General features: G+C 41.8%; 1 protein-coding gene and 1 pseudogene across 1 annotated transcript in view; both read right to left on the bottom strand.

Annotated features, from left to right (window-relative positions):
• LOC124775274 (agrin-like) overlaps positions 1–22,042 on the bottom strand; it is a 369,325-nt gene that overhangs the window by 293,378 nt on the left and 53,905 nt on the right. The window contains exon 4 of the mRNA XM_047250112.1: positions 15,029–15,123. Coding sequence (XP_047106068.1) covers positions 15,029–15,123 — 95 coding nt within the window. The remainder of the gene's footprint in view (positions 1–15,028; positions 15,124–22,042) is intronic.
• Positions 5,208–5,325, bottom strand: LOC124778784 (annotated as a pseudogene).

Here is a 22,042-nt window from a genome sequence, read left to right as displayed (position 1 = left end):
AAATTACTTGATTTTACGGTTAGATAAGGGTCTAGAAAAGAGAAAGGGGTATACTATGAACCAAAACCAAATTTGCGTGTAAAATTTAGGAAAGATTTTACGCACTTCGAATTATATTTACTAGATAAGGTAAATATGCCTGCATCCTCTTTACAATAATTTCTTGACCTTTTGTCTCTTTTTAGCAAGCTAGAATTGTCATGATACAATCAAATGGTTCAAATGGCTCTGAGCACTATGGGACTTAACATCTGAGGTCATCAGTCCCCTAGAACTTAGAACTACTTAAACCTAACTAACCTAAGGACATCACACACATCCATGCCCGAGGCAGGATTCGAACCTGCGACCGTAGCGGTCTCGCGGTTCCGGACTGAGCGCCTAGAACCGCTAGACCACCGCGGCCGGCATGATACAATCAACTGCACCAATATTAGAGAACTGAATAACATCTCTAGCTTCAAATAACAGTTAAGGAGATATATAGTAAAGCAACAATAGGGATTAACATTATCTGTGTATGCACTCTTGACCCCACACTGCAGCCTGATCCTCCTCGTTTGCCAGTATTCTTAGCTGATGCAGTCTCCTTAAATTTCCTTTCCCCAGTACTCGCTGTATCAGAAACATCTGTTTTGTACACCTATAAGTTCTTTTTATGTATGACACTACTATTATTGTTATTATTGTCAGTGTTATTATTATTATTATTATTATTGTTACTATTAGTAGTAGCAGCCGCAGCAGTAACTATTACCAGTATTAGCTTTATTAGTTCATTGTCAATATTATTTACTCATACTGCAGCTTAAAACACTCAAATCTTTTCAATACTATTTGTTACATTAAAACTGTGTCTTACCTAAGTATGACGTAAGAAAGTACTGTTGTGTGAAACCTTTCTCTGATGTAAGAGTGTGCCTGATTGTTCTAATCAGATCGGGTTAAATAAACAAATAAAGAAATATTTAAATAATATTGTCTATTATTTCATTAATTTCAGTGAACTACATTCTCGTTATGCAAATGTTCCTAATCTATCTCGCAGGGATTTCTGGAGATTTTCAGAGGAAAAGGCCTTCACCTGTACTAAAGACCGACTGAAAATGAATTGTGAAGAATGCTGAACTGTTTTCCAGACTTAAAATGTTGACCTACATGTAGATACTAACAGTATGAGCAGCCTCCACGAATTATTTTTTATTTATACGTTGAATCCAAGTACGACCTTCTTGCTGCAGTGACGGCAACGTATGTGTGAATACCACACCGTGCTTTTGGAGGAAAGTTAAGACACGAAAACCGATTTCATCCCACGGAAGCCCATTCGGACAAGACGAAAATTAAATAAGTTTATTATTTATGTTGTTAATATATAAAGTGTCGGACACCTGAGGGCCTAGTAATAAAGTGTGTGCCTGGAAAACAAGTGGTCGTGGGTTCTAATCCAGGTTGGACCACGGAAATTTTCATTCTATCTTTGAACTAGCCTACACCTCTCTACTATGTTAGGAGTGGTCAGGACGACACGTGGTTCCGGATTCCACGTTATGCTCTAGATCCCCATTCCCCAGACTACGGACACGCGGTTCGCCGAGGTGGCGTCGAATTGAAAGACTGAATGCAGCTGTTCAGCTGCAATCCATCTTGGCAACTACACAAAAGGCTGTTTGTTTGACAGCTGTATATGTTTTGCTTATTTTATTTTACAGGCATCCTAACTGCATATATGTCAGCTCGATCTACGTAAATAACACATGAATGACTTGCTTAATATTTGTACCGTTATGGAACTGTACACTAGGTTGACAATTCTCATAGAATAAAGCCGGCCAGGGTGACCGAGCGGTTCTAGGCGCTACAGTCTGGAATCGCACGACCACTACGGTCGCAGGTTCGAATCCTGCCTCGGGCATGGATGTGTGTGATGTCCTTAGGTTAGTTAGGTTTAAGTAGTTCTACGTTCTAGGGGACTGATGACCTCAGAAGTTAAGTCCCATAGTGCTCAGAGCCATTTGAACCATCTGAACTCATAGAATAGCGACATGCACGTTTACAGGTGGCGGGAGTATCGTATACACAAGGTATAAAAGGGCAGTGCACTGGCTAGCGGTGACGTCATTTGTACTCAGGTGATTCTTGTGAAAAGGTATCCCACATGATTATGATCGCATGTCAGGAATTAACAGACCTTCAACGCGGAATGGTTGCTGGATCCAGACGCATGGGACATTCCGTTTCGGAAATCATTAAGGAGTTCAATATTCCGAGATCCACTGTGTCGACAGTACAAATTTTAGACATTACCTCTCATCGCAGACAAGGAAGTTGTCGATGGCCTTCGCTTAACGACAAAGTGCACTTAACGACAAAGTGCGGTAGCATTGCGTAGGGTCGTCAGCGCTAACAGACCAGCAACACTGTGTGAAAGAACGGCAGAAATCAATGTGTGACCCACGACGAACGTATTCGTTAGGCCAAAGCGGCAAAATTTGAATGGGCTGCGGCAGCAGACGACCGACGAGAGTGCCTTTGGTAACAGCGCGACATAGCCTGCAGCGCCTCTCCTGGACTCGTGACTATATCGATTGGATCCTAGTCTTCTGGAAACCGTTGCGTGCTCAAATGAGTCAAGATCTCAGTTACTAATAGCTGATGGTGGTATTCGAGTGTGACGCAAATCCCACGAAGCCATGGACGTGTTGTCAACATGGCACTGTGAAAGCTTGTGGTTTTTCCGTAATGGTGTAGGCTGTGTCTACATGGATTCTACTGGGTCCTCTGGTCCAACTGAACCGATCATTGACTGGAAATGTTTATGTTCGGCTACTTGGAGATCATTTGGAGCCATAAATGACCTTCAAGTTAACAAACAACGATGAAATTTTTGTGGATGAGAATGTGACATTTTACTGGACCTCAGTTGTTCGTGACTGATTTGAAGAACATTCTGGACACTTAGAGTCACCCAGACGACTCGATATGAATCCCACTGAACATTTATGGGACACAATCGAGAGGTCAATTCATGCACTAAATCCTGCATCGGCTGGACTTTCGCAATTTTGAGCAGCTATAGAGCATGGCTATAGAGCATGGATCAATGATTCTGCAGGGGATTTCCAATGACTTGCTGATCCATGCCACTTAGAGTTGCTGCACTACGCGGAGAGAAAGGAGGCCCGACACGATAGAAGATGGTATACCATGATTTCTGTCGCCTCAGTGTGAATACATAAATAAAACAGAGGCTCTACATTATTTTACGTAACAGATGCAAAATGCGTTTAGTATCACTAAAATTATGGTATATGCATTGAAATGTGGTCTGTATTGAATTGTGGTCTTAGTCTTGTTGAGGATGTTATAGTGTTAGCAATTTAAGTATGTTTTTTATGTGCTTGATAATAAGTATTATATGTGCTAGTAAGTCACACGTCGTATACAAAAGTATGGTAAAAATATTTTTTATTTAGTGGACACACTACGTAATTGATATTTTCACAAATTTTTCTTAATGGGCATGTCTTCAACAATCTAGAGTATGAATGTATTTTTTCTACAACCCTTGATGTATTAAGTCCAATAGAATGACGCTGCATTGCTTGACTTAAAGATGCTTTGCGATACTCTTCTGTACATATCAGACCAGCTTCGAGTTTCGATTGAAGCGTTTCCTAGCAAACACAAAACAGCAAATCATTCTTGACGGAGAGAAATTGCTCCGGCCGAGGTGGCCGAGCGGTTCTAGGCGCTACAGTCTGGAACCGTGCGACCGCTACGGTCGCAGGTTCGAATCCTGCCTCGGGCATGGATGTGTGTGATGTCCTTAGGTTGGTTAGGTTTAAGTAGTTCTAAGTTCTAGGGGACTGATGACCTCAGCTGTTAAGTCCCATAGTGCTTAGAGCCATTTGAACCATTAAAACCATTTGAACCATTTGAGAGAAATTTCCAGACGTAAATATAGCTTCATGCGTATCGCAAGGGGATATAATATATATAAATGAGGTACTGAGCGACTTCGGAAGCTTCATGAGACTTTATGTGGTTGATGGTGTTCGATGCAGAGATGTCACGAAGTTAGAAAATTTCAGCGAAATACAGGTAGACCATCAGTTGACTATCAACGTAGATGCATCGTATTATCGATAAATAAGCAGAGTTACACATTGTTATATGGTTACACAACTACAGAACAATGACTGCGAGGAGTTGCACCTATTAAATATCTGGGAGTACGTGTAACGATCGATTTAAAGTGGAACGACCACATAAAGATAAGTGCTGGTAAGACATATGCCAGGCGGAGATTCTTTGGAATGATCCCCAGGAAATAAAGGCCGTCGACGAAGGAGGTAGCAAACAAAAACTCGAATACTGGTCGTCAGACTAGGATCCGCACCACATAGGATTGACAGAGGGACAGGGAAGAGCCAAAGAAGGGCAGCGCGTTTCGTCATAGCGCAAAAGTATTAGAGATGCTCATCCAGTTCCAGTGGCACACGCAACATGAGAGGCATGATTCATCAGCGTGTGGTTCACTTTTTGTTATGTTCCTAGAAGAGTCAACCGATACATAGTTTCTCCTGTGTATCTCTCGCCAAACGACCATGAAGGTAAAATGAGAGATAACTGATCTCACACGGAGGATCACTAATAGTTTTTCTTCTCACAGACCAACAGACCACTTATGACTAGTGGAGGAAAGGGGAAAAGTGACAATGGTGCACAAAGTACTCTCCACCACACACCATAATGTTCCTTGCACAGTTTAGCTCTAGATGTAACTTTTTTGTGGGAGGTTGAAATAGTGCTTCATCAGTGCTCATGGCCTTAGTGGCTGTTAAAACTGTTCCTTTCTACAGTGATGTCATTCCAAAGATAGCGCTGGAGTACACGTTGAAGGTGTGGCGTTGGGACTTGAATCCCATACCATCCTCCGACGGTGGAGGTCCAAGTTGCAAGCAAGAGGTAACATTACTACTACTACTACTACTACTCCGTCCGAACAGGCCTTGGAAGGCACAACGCTACCGACTGGCCACCGTGTCATCCTCAGCCCACAGGCGTCACTGGATGCGGATATGGATGGGCATGTGGTCAGCACACCGCTCTCCCGGCTGTATGTCAGTTTACAAGACCGGAGGCGCTACTTCTCAGTCAAGTATCTGCTCAGTTTGCCTCACAAGGGCTGAGTGCACCCAGCTTGCCAACAGCGCTCGGCAGACCGGATGGTCACCCATCCAAGTGCTAGCCCAGACCTACAGCGCTTGCCTTCGGTGATCTGATTGGAACCGGTGTTACCACTGCGGCATGGCCGTTGGCAGCATAACTAAAAACTGCATTAGGTACCAACATCGGTGGTTTACGATGGTCGACACCCATCGAGTGGTCAAGTCAAAACTAACGCTTCATTAGTGGCCGTGTCAGGTCTGCTGTAGATGTAGATGTCGTTTTTCGTCCTGACAAGGTATGTTCCTCAGCGAGTGTTTGTAAGACCACAATGCTTTGATGAATTAGCAGTGCTTTCTTAAAGATTTATGAGGATACTACAAAGAAATATATCATGACAAAATAAATTTGGACAACGTTGTGATTCGTTGCTTCACAAAATGTAGAGTGAACCGGGGGGGAACATGGTAGTCGCGGTATGATGGCTATACGCTTGTGTTTCTTGACTGTGGCACGAGAGCGCAGCACCCAGAGGTTCACAGCTACAATGAGTCCAAATCTGAAGGGACAAGGGGTATATGCATTTGTAACGAATGTTTTTTGCCTTTGGGAGCCAAAAAACTGTGTTATTTATTAAAACTTACTGTCAAAAATAATCGCAGATATATTTAAAAACATTAACAGGGATTTCTATATATTTTTAATAGTTACAACCGTTTGCTTGTGACTGGATTTGCGATTTCCTGTCAGAGAGGTCACAGTTCGTAGTAAGTGACGGAAAGTCATCGAGTAAAACGGAAGTGATTTCAGGCGTTACCCAAGGTAGTGTTATAGGCTGTTTGCTGCTCCTTATCTATATAAACGATTTGGGAGACAATCTGAGCAGCCGTCTACGGTTGTTTGCAAATAACGCTGTCGTTTATCGACTAATAAAGTCATCGGAAGATCAAAACAAACTGCAAAACGATTTATAAGAAATATCTGAATGGTGCCAAAAGTGGCAGTTGATCCTAAATAGCGAAAAGTGTGATGTCATCCACATGATTGCGAAAAGGAACTCGTTAAACTTCGGTTACACGATAAATCAATCTAATCTAAAAGCCGTTAATTGAATTAAATACCTAAGTATTACAATTACGAACAACTTAAATGGGAAAGAACACATTTAAAATGTTGTGGCGAAGGCTAACTAAAGGCTGCGTTTTATTGGCAGGACACTTAGAAAATGTAACAGACTTACTAAGGAGACTGCCTACACTACGCTTGTCCGTCCTCTTTTAGAATACCGCTGCGCGGTGTGGGGTCCTTACCAGGTAGGACTGAAGAAGTACAATTTAAAAAGTTCAGAGAGAGGCAGCACGTTTTGTATTATCGCGAAATATGGGAGAGAGTGTCACAAAAATGATACAGGATTTGGGCTGGAAATCATTAAAAGAAAGAAGTTTTTCGTCGCGACAGAATCTTCTCACGAAATTCCAATCACCAACTTTCTCCTCCGAATGCGAAAATATTTTGTTCACATGGACCTACATAGGCCGGAACGATCACCACGATAAAATAAGGGAAATCGGAGCTCGTACGGAAAGATGTAGGTGTTCATTTTTTCCGCGCGCTATACGAGATTGGAATAATAGATAATTGTGAAGGTGGTTCGATGAACCCTCCGCCAGACGCTTAAATGTGATTTGCAGAGTATCCATGAAGATGTAGATGTAGAACAAAATTTCTGATGGTATCAAAATTATTTTGCTAACTGACTCCGATCTTCGGGGTAAGATGGCTATCAGTTCAAACTGTAGAAAAAGAAAATACTAAGGTAGATGAAAGTCATAATTTTATCACACACATTGGTTTTCAGTATGAAAAAAACCTTATCAAACACGCGTGAGTATTCTCGTTTTAAAAATTTCAAAATTCAAGCACAGTTTCATGCAGACGCAAAAAGTATTGCATTTCCCCCCCCCCCCCCCCCCGACGAGCTGTACATGGTTTGTTTAATTAATATGATTTACTCACTAGAGGTATATGTTTTATTGCTGCAATATTGTTCGTATTTAAAATTCCTGCACTGCAGATTTAGGGTGATTTAGGGAATGTCCATTGATTAGCAATAGATGTCTAACAAGTGAACTCTTGTGTGCGGATTCAGAACCTTAAGAGGATACTGCGCAGGCGATCGACAATCCGTGCAGGCGGCTCCAGATTAGCGTAATAAGTATTCACGACAGGGACGGCCTAAAGAGGCAGACAGGCAGATCCGTCGGCGCGACAAACTCGCCGCCGTGGCGGCTGAAATACGCGCGTCAGCTCTGAGAAACGAGGCGCCGTTACCGGAGCCGGCGAAACCCAATTTTCCGGAGAGCTCCGATACAAAGACGCGCTCCCGCGGCGCGTTTTTAGCATTCAGGAGCCGCCTCTTAATATAACACAATCAGCGAAAAGGAGGCTGCGCAAAATAAATACAACGGCGTAATGGTGTTCTTGCACTGTTGAAACTTTCAATTACCGGCGGGGGCTGTCTAGAACATCTTAACAGCGGCGCGTGACCCGAATGTGTGCTCGGCGGGTTGCCGAAGCTGCAGGAGCGCGCCAGGTACCTGAGAATTGCACCTCCACTCTGCGACAGATGTTGATAATTTAGTTAATTACATTGGGATTACACAAACTGCCGAATGGAGCTATAGCTGATATACTATACCGAAAGATAAACGACGTGATTTTCGCTGTTTATTATTCTTATATTCGTTAGTTGCTGCACTTTTCAGTAGTTCTCCGCGCACAGGAAACAACTTTCATCAGTACATAAATACTGATACACTATTTGACATGCTCAGTGGTTTTGATATATATATATATATATATATATATATATATATATATATATATATTAAATAAGGGCCATCTGAATGGTTTGAAGTAGCCTTTCTTGTGGAACTTTCTTCACCTCATTCTAGCCAATACACCCATTACCGTAAATTAGTTAAACTAGTTGTATATGTCGTAAAACAGTGTGATCGAAAAGTATGAAAATAAATGTACGCGTAAATAGGAGTTGCAGTGCTCTCGTTCGATCAGTCACCGCCAGACAGAACCACTTGCATTACCGACAACAAACGAAGATTACAAAGGCTTCTGTGGTGTTTCTAGCAGCACCAGTTTTGCCCGGCTCTAAACTTTGCTTCTAGAAATGTGAACAGCCCACCGCGATTTCGGTGAAGCTTCCCCGTCCGTGATGTGACCATTCAACCACCATTTCAGTGACGCTGTCCTTTCCATGATACCCGGTTCTCATCTTTGTTTCTAGAAACGTGCCCAGCCCACCCACATTTCAATGCAGCTTTCTCTCCGTGATGTTGCTTATCCTTTTTCGTAGACTTTTACATTGTCGGTAAAGTTCTGTTTGTGCCCCCAATCATTACAAAGCGCTGCCTGATATATTATGAACCAGACGATATGATTGGGTATCAATGTAATTTCGTAAACTTACACATTGGTTGGTTAACACGTCGATTTCCGAAAACCAATGAATCTTTACAACCCAATGTTATCTTGTTAACTGACGACATGCCAGGATCCGAATATGGCGGTTCGCTGAATTCAGATTTAATGTCTGTCGCGACATTGTTGCTGCCATTACATCAAGAGTATCAGCCTTAGAGTTACTGCATTAAAAAAAATACCTAACGATGAGGATGAATCGGAGGTCGGTTTTAATGGGATTTGGATAACGAGATTGCACTGTATATTAGCAGGAAATGAAAATAGGTCCTCGGAGGGTAAACGAATATTAAGGAGAAATCAGTCGTTACATAGTAATTTTGCTGCTAGATCTCACTGCTTGCTCGGATTGTATACCTCCACCGACTTAAACAATTCTGACGAGCTTCCAGCACCTGTACCTAACGATGACTGTTCTTTATGATAAAATCACCGGTACAGTTCGAAGCAAGGTGTGTGAGTCTTCGCAGTACTGTCATACCAGGCCAGTTCTCACTTTCTGTCTGGTTCATCCTGTCACTTTCTTTTTCTCAAATTTTCCGACTTCGCTGCTGTTCACAGCTATCACAACTCGTAGCTTGCACTGTGTGTATGCGTCATCTTGATCAAAATTGTCACCATCAGCAGACATTTTAATCAGAAACAAACTGATGTGGTCCCACTTGAGGTCATACGTTAAGAAAAGCTCTCAACAAATTCCACCCCCAGCTACCACGATTTTGGCCTTTTAGTGCCAGGTGATGCCAGAGACTTCGCAGGATGGTCTCACAATGGGTCATAGATCCCTCCTAAGTCTTTGTCTGACGACACGGTTGGATATCACTATAGTTTCATACATGTACACATCATCAGAATTGAAATTCTCTGTGACAGGTAGAATGGATACCAGAGTGTACTAGTATTGTTTGTGTTTAGTGTTGTTATCAGGCCTGGAAGGCTGTACAAGGGTCGTAGCCAGCTTCAGATTTTGAGTGATCTCTATGAACGACAAGAGATGCCGAAATACGCTTGTGAGACAGCTTTATGAGCAACTGAGAGTGAAAGGGGCCTCATTGTGGGTCTCCTTTTGGCCAGATGGTCGTACCGTTCAGTATCCAGAGTTTTGGGGTATTCTAACGTGACAGTGGCCCATGCTGGAGTGCATGGCAGGGCGGGCGTACCAGTCGTCGTGGTTCTGGTTGAGCACATGCGACCACCCAGAGGAGGGCGCTATACTGAGGAGCAAGCACACCGTAACTTTCACAGCTGCGCCTACCATCCGAGAACAAATAATGGACTGTCTTCAACGTTCTATGCCATCCGATACCATTAGTCTGGGAATAGCGTCAACCACACGTGGGGGTCACCGCAGGCTGCTGTTAACAACAAAACAAAAACGGCTGCATTTGGAGAGGGAAAGTGGACTGTCGACGAATGGCATCGCATTGTTTTCGGCGATGAAATGCGGTTCTGCACTGCCCTGAGTGACCATCGTCGGCGAGCATGGCAGTGACCTGGTAAGAGAATTCATTGTTCCAATGTTTTGTAAACACGCAGCGGTATTACTTCTGGTGTCATGTTATGGAGATACAGCGAGTAAGACGTCAGGTCCCGACTGCTAGTTCGAAGGAAATCTGATGACACAACGGTATGTCACGACTCCCTGCGTCATCGTGTGTTACCTTCCTTGCGACAGTATCGTGGTGCCGTTTTTCAACATGACAGTGATCGCCCACACATGGCACGTGTCTCTACGAACAGTCTGCGTAATGTTGAGGTACTCCTGTAGCCAGCAAGGTAGATCTGTTTCCGATAGAACTCGTGAAACCAGCTCAGACGTCAAGTCCACTCCAGTGCGAGGATACATAGGACCAGTTACAACAGTTGTGAGCTAGTTTTATGACATCCTCCCCAACAGAATAAGTGCATGCATCCCGATCAGAGGGGGTTCAATGTCACATTGCTAAGTGGACTCATATGCCAAGTTCCTTATAAATTAGACTCGATGTTGTGATGACTGTAATGACATCATATATCCTCTCTATTCGTAAAATTGCATTTTCTTTCCAGCTCCCCTTCTGGGTGCTTCGCTTTTTTGTCAGTCAGTGTATGTCCTCCATTGGCATAATTATTATTCCTATTATTCTCATGTCTGTGTAAACCTAATCTTAAACTTTTAAAAGTTGTTTACACTACACAATCATTTCATATGTTACAGAGCGTTCCCGGTTAGATGTGGGAAATACTGGGTGTTTCATACAGATTCACCCAACTTCACTGAACTTCTAAATCAATAAAGATAGAAATTTAGGGTGATGTGGGAAATACTGGGTGTTTCATACAGATTCACCCAACTTCACTGAACTTCTAAATCAATAAAGATAGAAATTTAGGGTGAATTTTAACTTAGATATTGAAACCAAATGTTTACCTTGGCCCCCTCGTCGGACGTTCGAGTCCTCCCTCGGGCATGGGTGTGTGTGTGTTGTCCTTAGCGTAAGTTACCTTAAGTTAGATTAAGTAGTGCGTAAGCCTATGGACCGATGACATCAGCAGTTTGGTACCATAGTCCTTACCACAAATTTCCAATTTTACCTTGGCACTGTTAGAAGTTGCAGGTTCATGTGGTTGCAGGTAGTGTTGTCCCTGGTGTATCTAGATCGTTCTCTCGTTCACCAGCCAGTGTATGCAGAGCTGAGATGACGATAATACAACAGAAAAAGGCGTTTGCGTTGTCCGTTTTAAGAGGCGCAATCCAGTTACATCTGGGCGTCGTGGTTTTTGTCGATAGTACGGCACTGCGCTTTCTAAGTTTGCACTGCTGGCCACCAAGGTCATCTTTTTTTATGCCTTTCCTTCCAATAACTTTGCCTAATTTGCGAGGCCCAGTAGGGAAGCAATGAATACAACAAGTCCAGACATGCTCGCAGTAGTATGGGGAGAATTTAAGTAATGAGAGCTTTCATTTTAAACGTAACTTAAAATATCGTCTCATACATACGGAAAGAAGACCCTAGTAAAATAGGACAAGTCTCTTCAAAATAGAGTTTTTTTGGTGCACAGTATGTGTTCCATACGACATACAGGGTAGTGTAAGTGACATACTTATAATGAGGCTCCTGACTAGCTGCTGTGTGAGATTAAGTTTGTGAGATTAAGTTTCATTTCTTCTCTTTCACTACAGATACTTTTCGTCTAAATTGCCATTATCGAGTGACCTGCGATTACAGTGTGGATGAAATTATCTCCATTATACATTTTTATGATACAGAAGACCACTAAGCAAGGACTGCCACTTATATGTATATATTGTCTAGATGGACTGACATACATATAACATTAATGGTAACTGTATTTGGAGTGTCGTTCTGCATTTTCTGATTTAAGGTGGTGATTAATTTGTTCTGAGAGTAATGTGACAGTTTTGGAGCTACAATGTCATATGTTTACGAAGTATAAGCACTGTTATACAGATGATATACACGTTATTTGATTGTGCGTGTATCTATGGTTGCTATATGCTCGTAGTGGTCTGTTTACAGCGATCGAAAGTGCTATTAATTTATAGATGTTTACTGGGTAGACGTTTTTTATTTGACGTGTTTGCTTTTGTGAATTTCTATTTTCGAGAATTTTTTCATAAATTACGACATTATGGTACATATTGTATTAATTCTCTGACAGACGTTTCCACAGCGTGTATATGAACAACCGTGTTAAGGTTTTGTATTGGTGTGCGTCATCTTTGGCAGCACACAGCGCTTTGACTATACGCGTTTTCTTTTTAGGGTACTTCAATAATTTTTTAAAAATAGTATTGACGTTTTAGATCCGTCAATATGTTGTATGGTTGATTTCTGATGTCTATATAAATTTCACGTTCCTATTATGAACATTCTGGATGAACTTATCCGGTTTCTTTTTCGAGTGTTTCACTAAATTTTTTAAGCAGTATTGATGTTTAAGATCGCTCGGTTCGTTCATTATGTCTTGTGGTTGATTTCTTATGTATATATAAATTTGAGGTTCCTCGAGAACTTCATGGTAGAAAAGTGAAATTTAAATATAGGTAAGAAACCAACCACAAGACATATTAAATGAACAGACGTATCTTTAACATCAATAATATTTTTAAAAAATTTAATGAAATACTCGCAAAAGAAAACGAATAAGTTCCTTGAGAAAGTTCATGGTAGCAACGTGAAATTTATATAGACATAAGAAACTAAGAGAAAAAGTAAAAATTAATCTCACACAGCAGCGTCTCTGGACACTCCGTATAAACTTTGTAGTCCCCTGCGTAGTGTAAAATTCAACCCCAGATTCTATATTCATTCTCGTAGCACAGTCAGCTTTATATTTCAAGTGGATCCTTTTGAAACAACATGTATTAAAAAGAACATCAACACAAATAAGTATCACCATACTGTGAAATTTCTGATAGTTTTGCATCGCAAGAAGTGCTGGTTGTCCCGTAGTCCTAGAGCAGGCAAAAACCGTAGTTGATAGATGATTTGGTAAATGTTTATTTTACTGACACAATAAAGAGCATTTGTCTAAAAATAACTGGTTTTAACTTACACAGGCAATATACAGACTTAAAAAATTGATAAATCAAATAAGTTTCAAATGCAAGAATCAATGTTATATTTCAATGTATTACGCAAATTACTATATTGTCAACTAGTAAACACAGTAAGTACATGTCAACGAAATGCTAGTGCAACAACTTAATTACGCACAACGAAAAATTACAGTATAGTACATTTGTAAGAAGTCAGAGATTCACTCTGAACTTATTAAAAAAGAAAAAAACATAAAGTTCTGAGCGCTATGGGACTTAACATCTGAGGTCATCAGTCCCTTAGAACTTAGAACTACTTAAACCTAACTAACCTAAGGACATCACACACATCCGTGCCCGAGGCAGGATTCGAACCTGCGAACGTAGCGTTCGAGCGGTTCCAGACTGAATCCACTAGAACCACTCGGTCACAACGGCCGGCTGAACTTATTCAATTTGGGTAAATAAAACGGGACACACATCGTCAAATTTATTTCGATGCGAAATGCGCTATTTTGTAGCTGCGGAAAGCTTATATTTGATGGTCGAAAAATATATTTCCTCAACTTTTGTTTTACACACGGAAGCACGACAACTTTTTAATTGTGAAATTCTCACACCTTGTTTCTATGGGTATTCCGGAATACAGACATAACATAGATTCGAAATTCATTATTCTTCTCATGTTAATAGAGTATACCTTCCTGTTAAGTATTTGTTACACGATGAAACTGCAACTGCGAACATTTGATTTAGAAGGCACTGCTTAAATCGGGAGAGTTAGAGGCTATTGGAGTTTCACTGATAAACTGTTGTTGCTACTTCCCACTCGCAGCGAAATAAAACAGCGATGTACGGAAACGGACGTCATTGTGCGAAAGATATTGAGAGTAGTCACGATCGGTAGGTGCGGTTAAAATATATAGGGAGAGGCAAACGTACGTGATGACGGAGATAAAAACAACCTTGCTGAGACAAGAAAATGCAGGTAGGAGACATTTAGTTATTTCTCTCGAGGCTACAGCTCTTTGGTGTTACAGCTTAAAATAAATTTACACACGCATCGCCGAAAAGCACTTAGTTCTCGTGGAAGAAAATGACTTTTTGTGTAGCCATCAAAGTTACCAGATTTCTATCAAATACTCTACTTACTGCAGTGATAAGAGAAAAACATGTATTATAAACCTTCGACGACTATTACAGCTATTACAGAAGATGAGGCTACTCTCATTCCAAGGGTTTTGTCACTGTCAGCCGCAAGTTAGGTAATAGTTTTTTGTTTGCCTGCAGGTAACTGTCTGCGTTCCCGGTACGCATTGAAATGCTCGTATCCATAGTCCGTATAAAGGTACAAAACGTCACAGCCCATTAATAAAGCAGTCTTTGATAAAAAAGTACAGTCTCGGTCGAGCTCCACAGCATTACTGACACGTGTTATATAGATGGTTCAAGAGACTAAAACTCTTTTTTTGTGGCGATATAACTACCGATCAGATAGTGTCCAGTATACGAAGCGAGAACCCTATCAAGAATTTCATATCTTCTGATCATATTATGAAATAAAATCAAACAATGTTAACATTTAGCATGGTTTCCTGCTCCACACCTCTCATTCATCACCCCAACCCCATTTCTACTCCTTTGCAGATGAGACCAGAGGACAGTATCCTTTTGCTTTTCTCCTTGGTCATGCACTAATACGTGTAGTTCCACAGTCCATTTGTGCTTCATTGTAGCCCTGCCAGCTTTACTATAGTGTTAAGGTTCTGTTTTCTCCGTAATGTGAGTTCTACATGGAGATTGCTTCCTACTTACGTGTTCGCAGGGCTCTGGACATACGCAGCGTGGATTTCCCGAGGTGTCAACCTTGCAGATCGCATGGTTGTTACATATCTGGTTTTCACAGCCATCTGTAAAAGACAAACCAAGAGGGATGAACAACAACGATATGATTGTGAACGGGTCATGATGACAGTAAGTGCAGATTCAGGGGTATATTATTAGGGGGGGCCTTTGAAACAAATAATTTTCGAAGAGGCATTGGTGCAGCCAGAAACCACATTTTCTAGAATAAATTTCTTTTATTTCATATCTATGGTCACAAATTTGTAGGTCTTCAGACTACCCGTTTCGGTATACTGGAGCCATAGTGGCATCGTCAAATATTAAACACAAAATCAGTGCCAGCATCGTCACACATATATAAATTATGGTATACACGAGAATCATCTAGTCAGCAGAGTTACTGTTCAAAACGAACTGCCGCACAAGAGCCACAAAATGTTGGTGCTGCAAGCTCGCTAGATGTCGCTACTGTAGGCGTATAGCCGTACACATAATCTTAAATGATAATTGTACGATTTAAAATAAAAAGACGGATGCAATCAGTAAAGTCTGTAGTGGTCTTATAAAGTGTAAAAGTCACTACAGTAATAAAATGCGACAAAATTAATACACGACCAAACTTAGATTGTTAAAATGGAAAAAAAGTTGCAGTAATTCTGAGACGCTCAATGGCAATATTTTAGATAATGACATGAATAATAAACAGCTTTCAGAGTATACAGACTAATACAAAAATTAGAAAACAAATAGCTAAAGCAGCCCAGTAAATAAAAATAGACTGCAGCAAATAATCAGCGCCCTCTGATGGCGCTACCTCCAGAACTCCGCATAGGCGTGAACTGGTCAGAGGAACTTGACCGCCAGAGGGCCCCTCTTACTCTGTGGCACGCTGTTCCAAGAACAGAAAAATAAAACACCGTACCAGTGCATGAACAAGATTATCTAGTTCATGAAATTGTTGTTGTTGTGGTCTTCAGTCCAGAGACTGGTTTGAGGCAGCTCTCCGTGCTACTCTATCCTGTGCAAGCTTCTTCAGCTACCAGTTCATCAAGTGTATTATATAAATGGAGAAGAGTACGAGGGGTCCTCTCGCGGCTTACGTTCCTCTAACCACTTCTCATCTACACGACGTTCTGGTGGTAGCGCCAACAGAGGGCGCTGATCATTTGCTGCAGTCTGTTTTCATTCATTGGGTTCTTTAGCTATTTGTTTTGTAATTTTTATATTCTTCTGTGTACTCCCAATTTAGTATTGGAGGGCAGCGTGGAGGGCAAAAATCGTAGAGGGAGACCAAGGGATGAATACACTAAGCAGATTCAGAAGGATGTAGGTTGCAGTAGGTACTGGGAGATAAAGAAGCTTGCACAGGATAGAGTAGCATGGAGAGCTGCATCAAACCAGACTCAGGACTGAAGACCACAACAACAACTCCGAAAGCTGTTTGTTATTTATGTCATTATCTAAAATTTCGCCAATTGAACATATGTCAATTACTGTTCATAACTTTTTCCATTTTAACAATCTAACATTCGTCGTGTTTTAATTTATGGCATATTGTTACTGTAGTGACTTTTACACTTTACAAGCCCACTACAAGCTTTACTGATTGCATCATACTTTTTATTTTACAACAGTTATCATTTAGCCGGCTGCAGTGGCCCAGGGGTTTTAGGCGCTGCGGTCCGGAACCAAGCTGCTGCTACGGTCGCAGGTTCGAATCCTGCCTCGGGGAATGGATGTGTGTGATGTCTTTGGGTTACTTAGGTTTAAGTAGTTCTAAATCTGGGGGACTGATGACCTCAGATGTTAAGTCCCATAGTGCTTTGAGCCATTTGAACCAATAATCATTTAAGAATATGTGTAAGAAGGCTACCGTAGCGACATCTGGCGAGCTTGCGACACAAACATTTAATGGCTACCACACGGCAGTTTGTTTTGAACAGTAGTGCTGCTGACAAGATGATTCTTGTATATACTATTATTTATATAGGTGTGACGATGCTAGCGCTGAATTTTTGTTTAGCATTTGACGATGGTTTTTATAAAACAGGTATGCCTCGTCATAATTACAGTGCATACTTTCAAATAACTTCCGGGAATTCAGCCAGGTAACACTTTCAGCGACCGCCGATATTTCGGCGGGAGAACACCCCGCCATTTTCAAGGCAAACTGCAACGGGCAGGCGGCGTACATGCAAATTTAATACCTCGGTTCTCGGAGAGAAGCAGGAAAGATAACACACACACACACACACACACACACACACACACACACACACACACACTGAACTCTAATGCCACCAAAGATAGCCAAAGTCAGAGCTATCGATAGTGAGACTATGAATTCGCAGGTGAGGCAGCATTGACTCTGTTCCTCTGTTTTTTGACAAGGGAGAGAGCTGGATTCCAAACAGAGTTTAAACAGAAACCTCCATCCCTGTTAACGAGGTTGCTCGCTAATTTAATCTCAACTGCCTTCCTAATAACGCTGTCCCAATAGCTTGACGTGCATGTCAATATCTCGGTGTTATTATATAACATGGGGTGACCAGTATCCAAGCAATGTTCGGCAATAGCAGATCTATTTGGCTGCTGTAATCGTGTGTGCCGTTTATGCTCAGTACATCTGTCCTCCACGGTCCTGATAGTTTGACCAATATATGCCATGCCGCAGCTACAAGGAATACGATATACACCCGCCTTACGCAGTCCAAGATCATCCTTAACGGAACTCAAAAGTGCTCTAATTTTAGATGGAGGTCGGAAAACACATTTCACATCGTATTTCCGTAAAATACGACCGATCTTATTTGACGTGTTTCCTACGTAAGGCAAAAAGGTAGTAGACTTAGGTGTTGACTCAGAATTATCATCAGTCACCCGATGTACAGTTGGTCGATAGCGCAACGCACGTTCAATCTGTCTATCACTATAACAATTTTGACGAAATGTAACTTCAAGACGGGACAGCTCAGCTGGCAAAGTCTCAGCGTCAGAAACGACATGTGCCCTGTGTACCAAGGTACGAAGTACCCCTTCACGCTGAGCCGAATTTTGACAACTACTAGCTTGTAAGTACAAGTCGGTGTGAGTACGTTTCCTGTAGACTGCATGTCCCAATGATCCATCATCCTTCCTCCTAACCAACACGTCGAGAAAGGGAAGGCAACCATCCTCTTCCACCTCCATCGTAAAAAGGATGTTCGGGTGGATCGAGTTCAAATGTTCTAGAAAGACATTCAAATTCTCCCTACCGTGAGGCCAAACAACGAAGGTATCGTCAACGTATCTAAAGGAACGGGCGGGTTTTAAAGGCGCCGACTCCAATGCACGTTCCTCGAAGTCTTCCATAAACAAATTTGCGATCACAGGAGACAACGGCCTACCCATCGCAACTCCATCTGTCTGCTCGTAATACTGGTCATTAAATGAAAAGTAAGTGGATGTCAACACATGCCTAAAGAGATTAGTTAAATCAGCACCAAACCTGGCTTCAATTAACCGCAACGAATCAGACAGTGGAACACGAGTGAAGAGAGAGACCACATCGAAACTCACTAAAATATCAAAGTCATTCAGCCTCAGTCCCTCCAAACGACGTAAAAAATCAGCTGAGTTCCTGATAGTGATAGACAGATTGAACGTGCGTTGCGCTATCGACCAACTGTACATCGGGTGACTGATGATAATTCTGAGTCAACAACTAAGTTTACTGCCTTCTTGCCTTACGTAGGAAACACGTCCAATAAGATCGGTCGCATTTTACGGAAATACGATGTGAAATGTGTTTTCCGACCTCCATCTAAAATTAGAGCACTTTTGAGTTTCGTTAAGGATGATCTTGGAGGGCGTAAGGCGGGTGTATATCGTATTCCTTGTAGCTGCGGCATGGCATATATTGGTCAAACTATCAGGACCGTGGAGGACCGATGTACTGAGCATAAACGGCACACACGATTACAGCAGCCAAATAGATCTGCTATTGCCGAACATTGCTTGGATACTGGTCACCCCATGTTATATAATAACACCGAGATATTGGCATGCACGTCCAGCTAGTGGGACAGCGTTATTAGGGAGGCAGTTGAGATTAAATTAGCGAGCAACCTCGTTAACAGGAATGGGGGTTTCTGTTTAAACTCTGTTTGGAATCCAGCTCTCTCCCTTGTCAAAAAACAGAGGAACAGAGTCAATGCTGCCTCACCTGCGAATTCATAGTCTCACTATCGATAGCTCTGACTTTGGTCATCTTTGGTGGCACTAGTGTTCAGTGTGTGTGTGTGTGTGTGTGTGTGTGTGTGTGTGTGTGTGTGTGTGTGTGTGTGTGTGTGTTATCTTTCCTGCTTCTCTCCGAGAACCGAGGTATTAAATTTGCATGTATGCCGCCTGTCCGTTGCAGTTTGCCTTGAAAATGGCGGGGTGTTCTCCCGCCGAAATATCGGCGGTCGCTGAAAGTGTTACCTGGCTGAATTCCCGGAAGTTATTTGAAAGTTGTATACGCCAGGAGAAACTCAGGTCTCACAGTGCATACTGTTCATATATACGTCAGTAATACTTCTCGTCGTGGCCTATTTTGTTTTAAGCTGTAGACAACCCACTCGTTGTATTTGTGTTTTTCCCGTATTTTGCTTCAGATCTGAATATGGTCATTGCTGACCGAAACCGGTAGTCTGAGGACCTAAAAGTTTGTGACAATAGATGTGAAGTAAAAGAAATTTATTCTACAGTTTCAGGTCACTTTCTATTCGCCACCATGTCGCAGCTTGTGACCACATTTTCTATTTGTTCATTAAATTTTTTTTATTTCTGTCTAGAACTATAATATTTATTTTAGTTGTTTACTATTTAATAATTGATTATAAGTTTTTATTGAATGGGAACTTTTTAATTTAAGTGGTCATTAATTGTTGCGTACGCGGAGTATGCCGAAAAAAATAATAGTTACACTATCCGTCACCAGGTGAAAACCTGGCGCTGTAAGCAGTCAGAATGTGATATGCATGCAAGAAAAGGGAACGGTCGAACACACGGTAACTGTGGTTCTGGCTCGCTACTAGTCGTTACTAGGATATGTACACAAATTAAAAAATATGTTCAGCACTGCATCCTATTTTCAGCACTTTGCGTCCATAACACAGCGTTGCTCGCAGCATATCCGGTGTAATCAGGTCATATGTCGTCGTATGGTATCCTTCAGATCAGGAAAAATCTGAGTATATCCCTGACAGACACGATGTCCACAAATCTCGCATGGATTTAGGTTGGGGGATCTGGAGGTCACACATCTTGAAACTGTTTAGAAATGTTGCTGTCTTTACTGAAGGTTTCTTGAGGCAGATCTGTCACCTGACAAGCGAATGTGGTGTCACTCCACTATGCATGAAAATAGTAGCGTGGACACAGTTACATTCTTGCAAAGCTGGGATCACTTGATGCATAAGGAGGTCCTTACAACGTGCAGATGTCACTGTACACCTGACATGCCCGCGTGGTGTGATCTACTCGAAGAAAAATTGACATAGACTGAAGGAGCTTGTGAAGCTGAGTGCAGTGGATGTTTCTGAACAACATGTGGTGGAGTAGAACGCCATGTGCGACAGTTTTGTGTGTTCAGAATGAAATGGTCCTCGTCCATCGAAAATATGTTACTCGGACACATGTCATTCACTTCCATCCATGCCAAAAAACCTGGTCTATCTTGGGGCTTCATCTGGTGCAAATTCTGAATCTTGTAGAGATGCCAGCGTAAACTGTGCTGCAGAGGCGGCCGCTGTGGCCGAGCGCTTCTAGGCGCTTCAGTCCGGAACCGCGCTGCTGCTACGAACGCAGGTTCGTATCCTGCCTTGGGCATGGATGTGTGTGATGCCCTTAGGTAAGTCCAATGGTGCTTAGAACGGTTTTTTTGTGCTGCAGACTCTTTTGAACTGTCGACCAGGGGAGAGAATTAGGTGGCATAAGTCGAGCACTGGCTGCAGAATCTGAGGCGTATACTGTACGGTCGGAAGTGGCTACAGCAGTTTCATCAACAACTGCCACGGGAGTGGACCGCCACTCTCTCCCTGCTCCTCCATGTAATTCTTGTTACTTCTAGTTCCTTGATCATATTCTTTAGCCCATTTATTGAAGTGGGGCCTCTTCGCCGCTGTTTCTATCGGTGATATTCCTGCCGTTCTCATAAAACAACTTTACCAGCTATGCATTGTCTTTCTTGTCAATAGCCATTGCACGTGTATGTAAAACTTCAGCCTTCTTAACCCTTTCACAGTCACATTACAAAAGAAATCAAAATGCATTGACAAGAGACAAACAGCACACTGACGTCAAGACAGGAAACATTTCACATTCTGACTGCTTACAGTGCCTTATATTCCCCTGGTGGCAGAAAGTGGAACTACTATTTTTTCAGCGTACTTTTCGAGCGCACCGATTTATGAACATACCTACAATGTTTCAGAGTTCTGCGATTTATACAGCCCAAATTGCAGCACTCTGAACACTGTCAGTTTAATTATAGCCACCCAGTATATGGCAGAAGGTATTGTCCACAAAGAAAGTGAATCAGCATCTCCTATGTCATCGCGTCGTTGATACCTCAGACTTCCACCTTTTCCCTGTGCTACTTGGCTTAGAGGGATCTTCTTTTATGATTAGTACTACTCACAATGTTTACTTCACGACATCTTAAATTCCAAACCAGCATATTGTTTTACATGTACAACTGAGAAATTACCACTGTGTTGAGGAAGAGACCTAGATTATGAGGAGTATATTACACAGTATTACTTAATAATTTTTCTTTGCTTGTGAAAAATAATTTAAAAATTTTAGTAATATCTAGCGGCATGTGGACCAAAAGTCAACCACACACAAATACTTTTTATTTAGAAATATTCTAAGTAGTGTAACGTTAAAAACTCAGTAGTCTTGGACTAAAATATTGACTCACAAAAAGAGTCAGTTACATGAGATAAATTCTTTGGGGAA

The sequence above is a fragment of the Schistocerca piceifrons genome, chromosome 2 (genome assembly GCF_021461385.2).
Source record: "Schistocerca piceifrons isolate TAMUIC-IGC-003096 chromosome 2, iqSchPice1.1, whole genome shotgun sequence".
NCBI classification, from domain to species: Eukaryota; Metazoa; Arthropoda; class Insecta; order Orthoptera; family Acrididae; genus Schistocerca; species Schistocerca piceifrons.
Note: the sequence above shows the minus strand (reverse complement) of the source record. Positions and strands in the feature narration are given on the sequence as shown.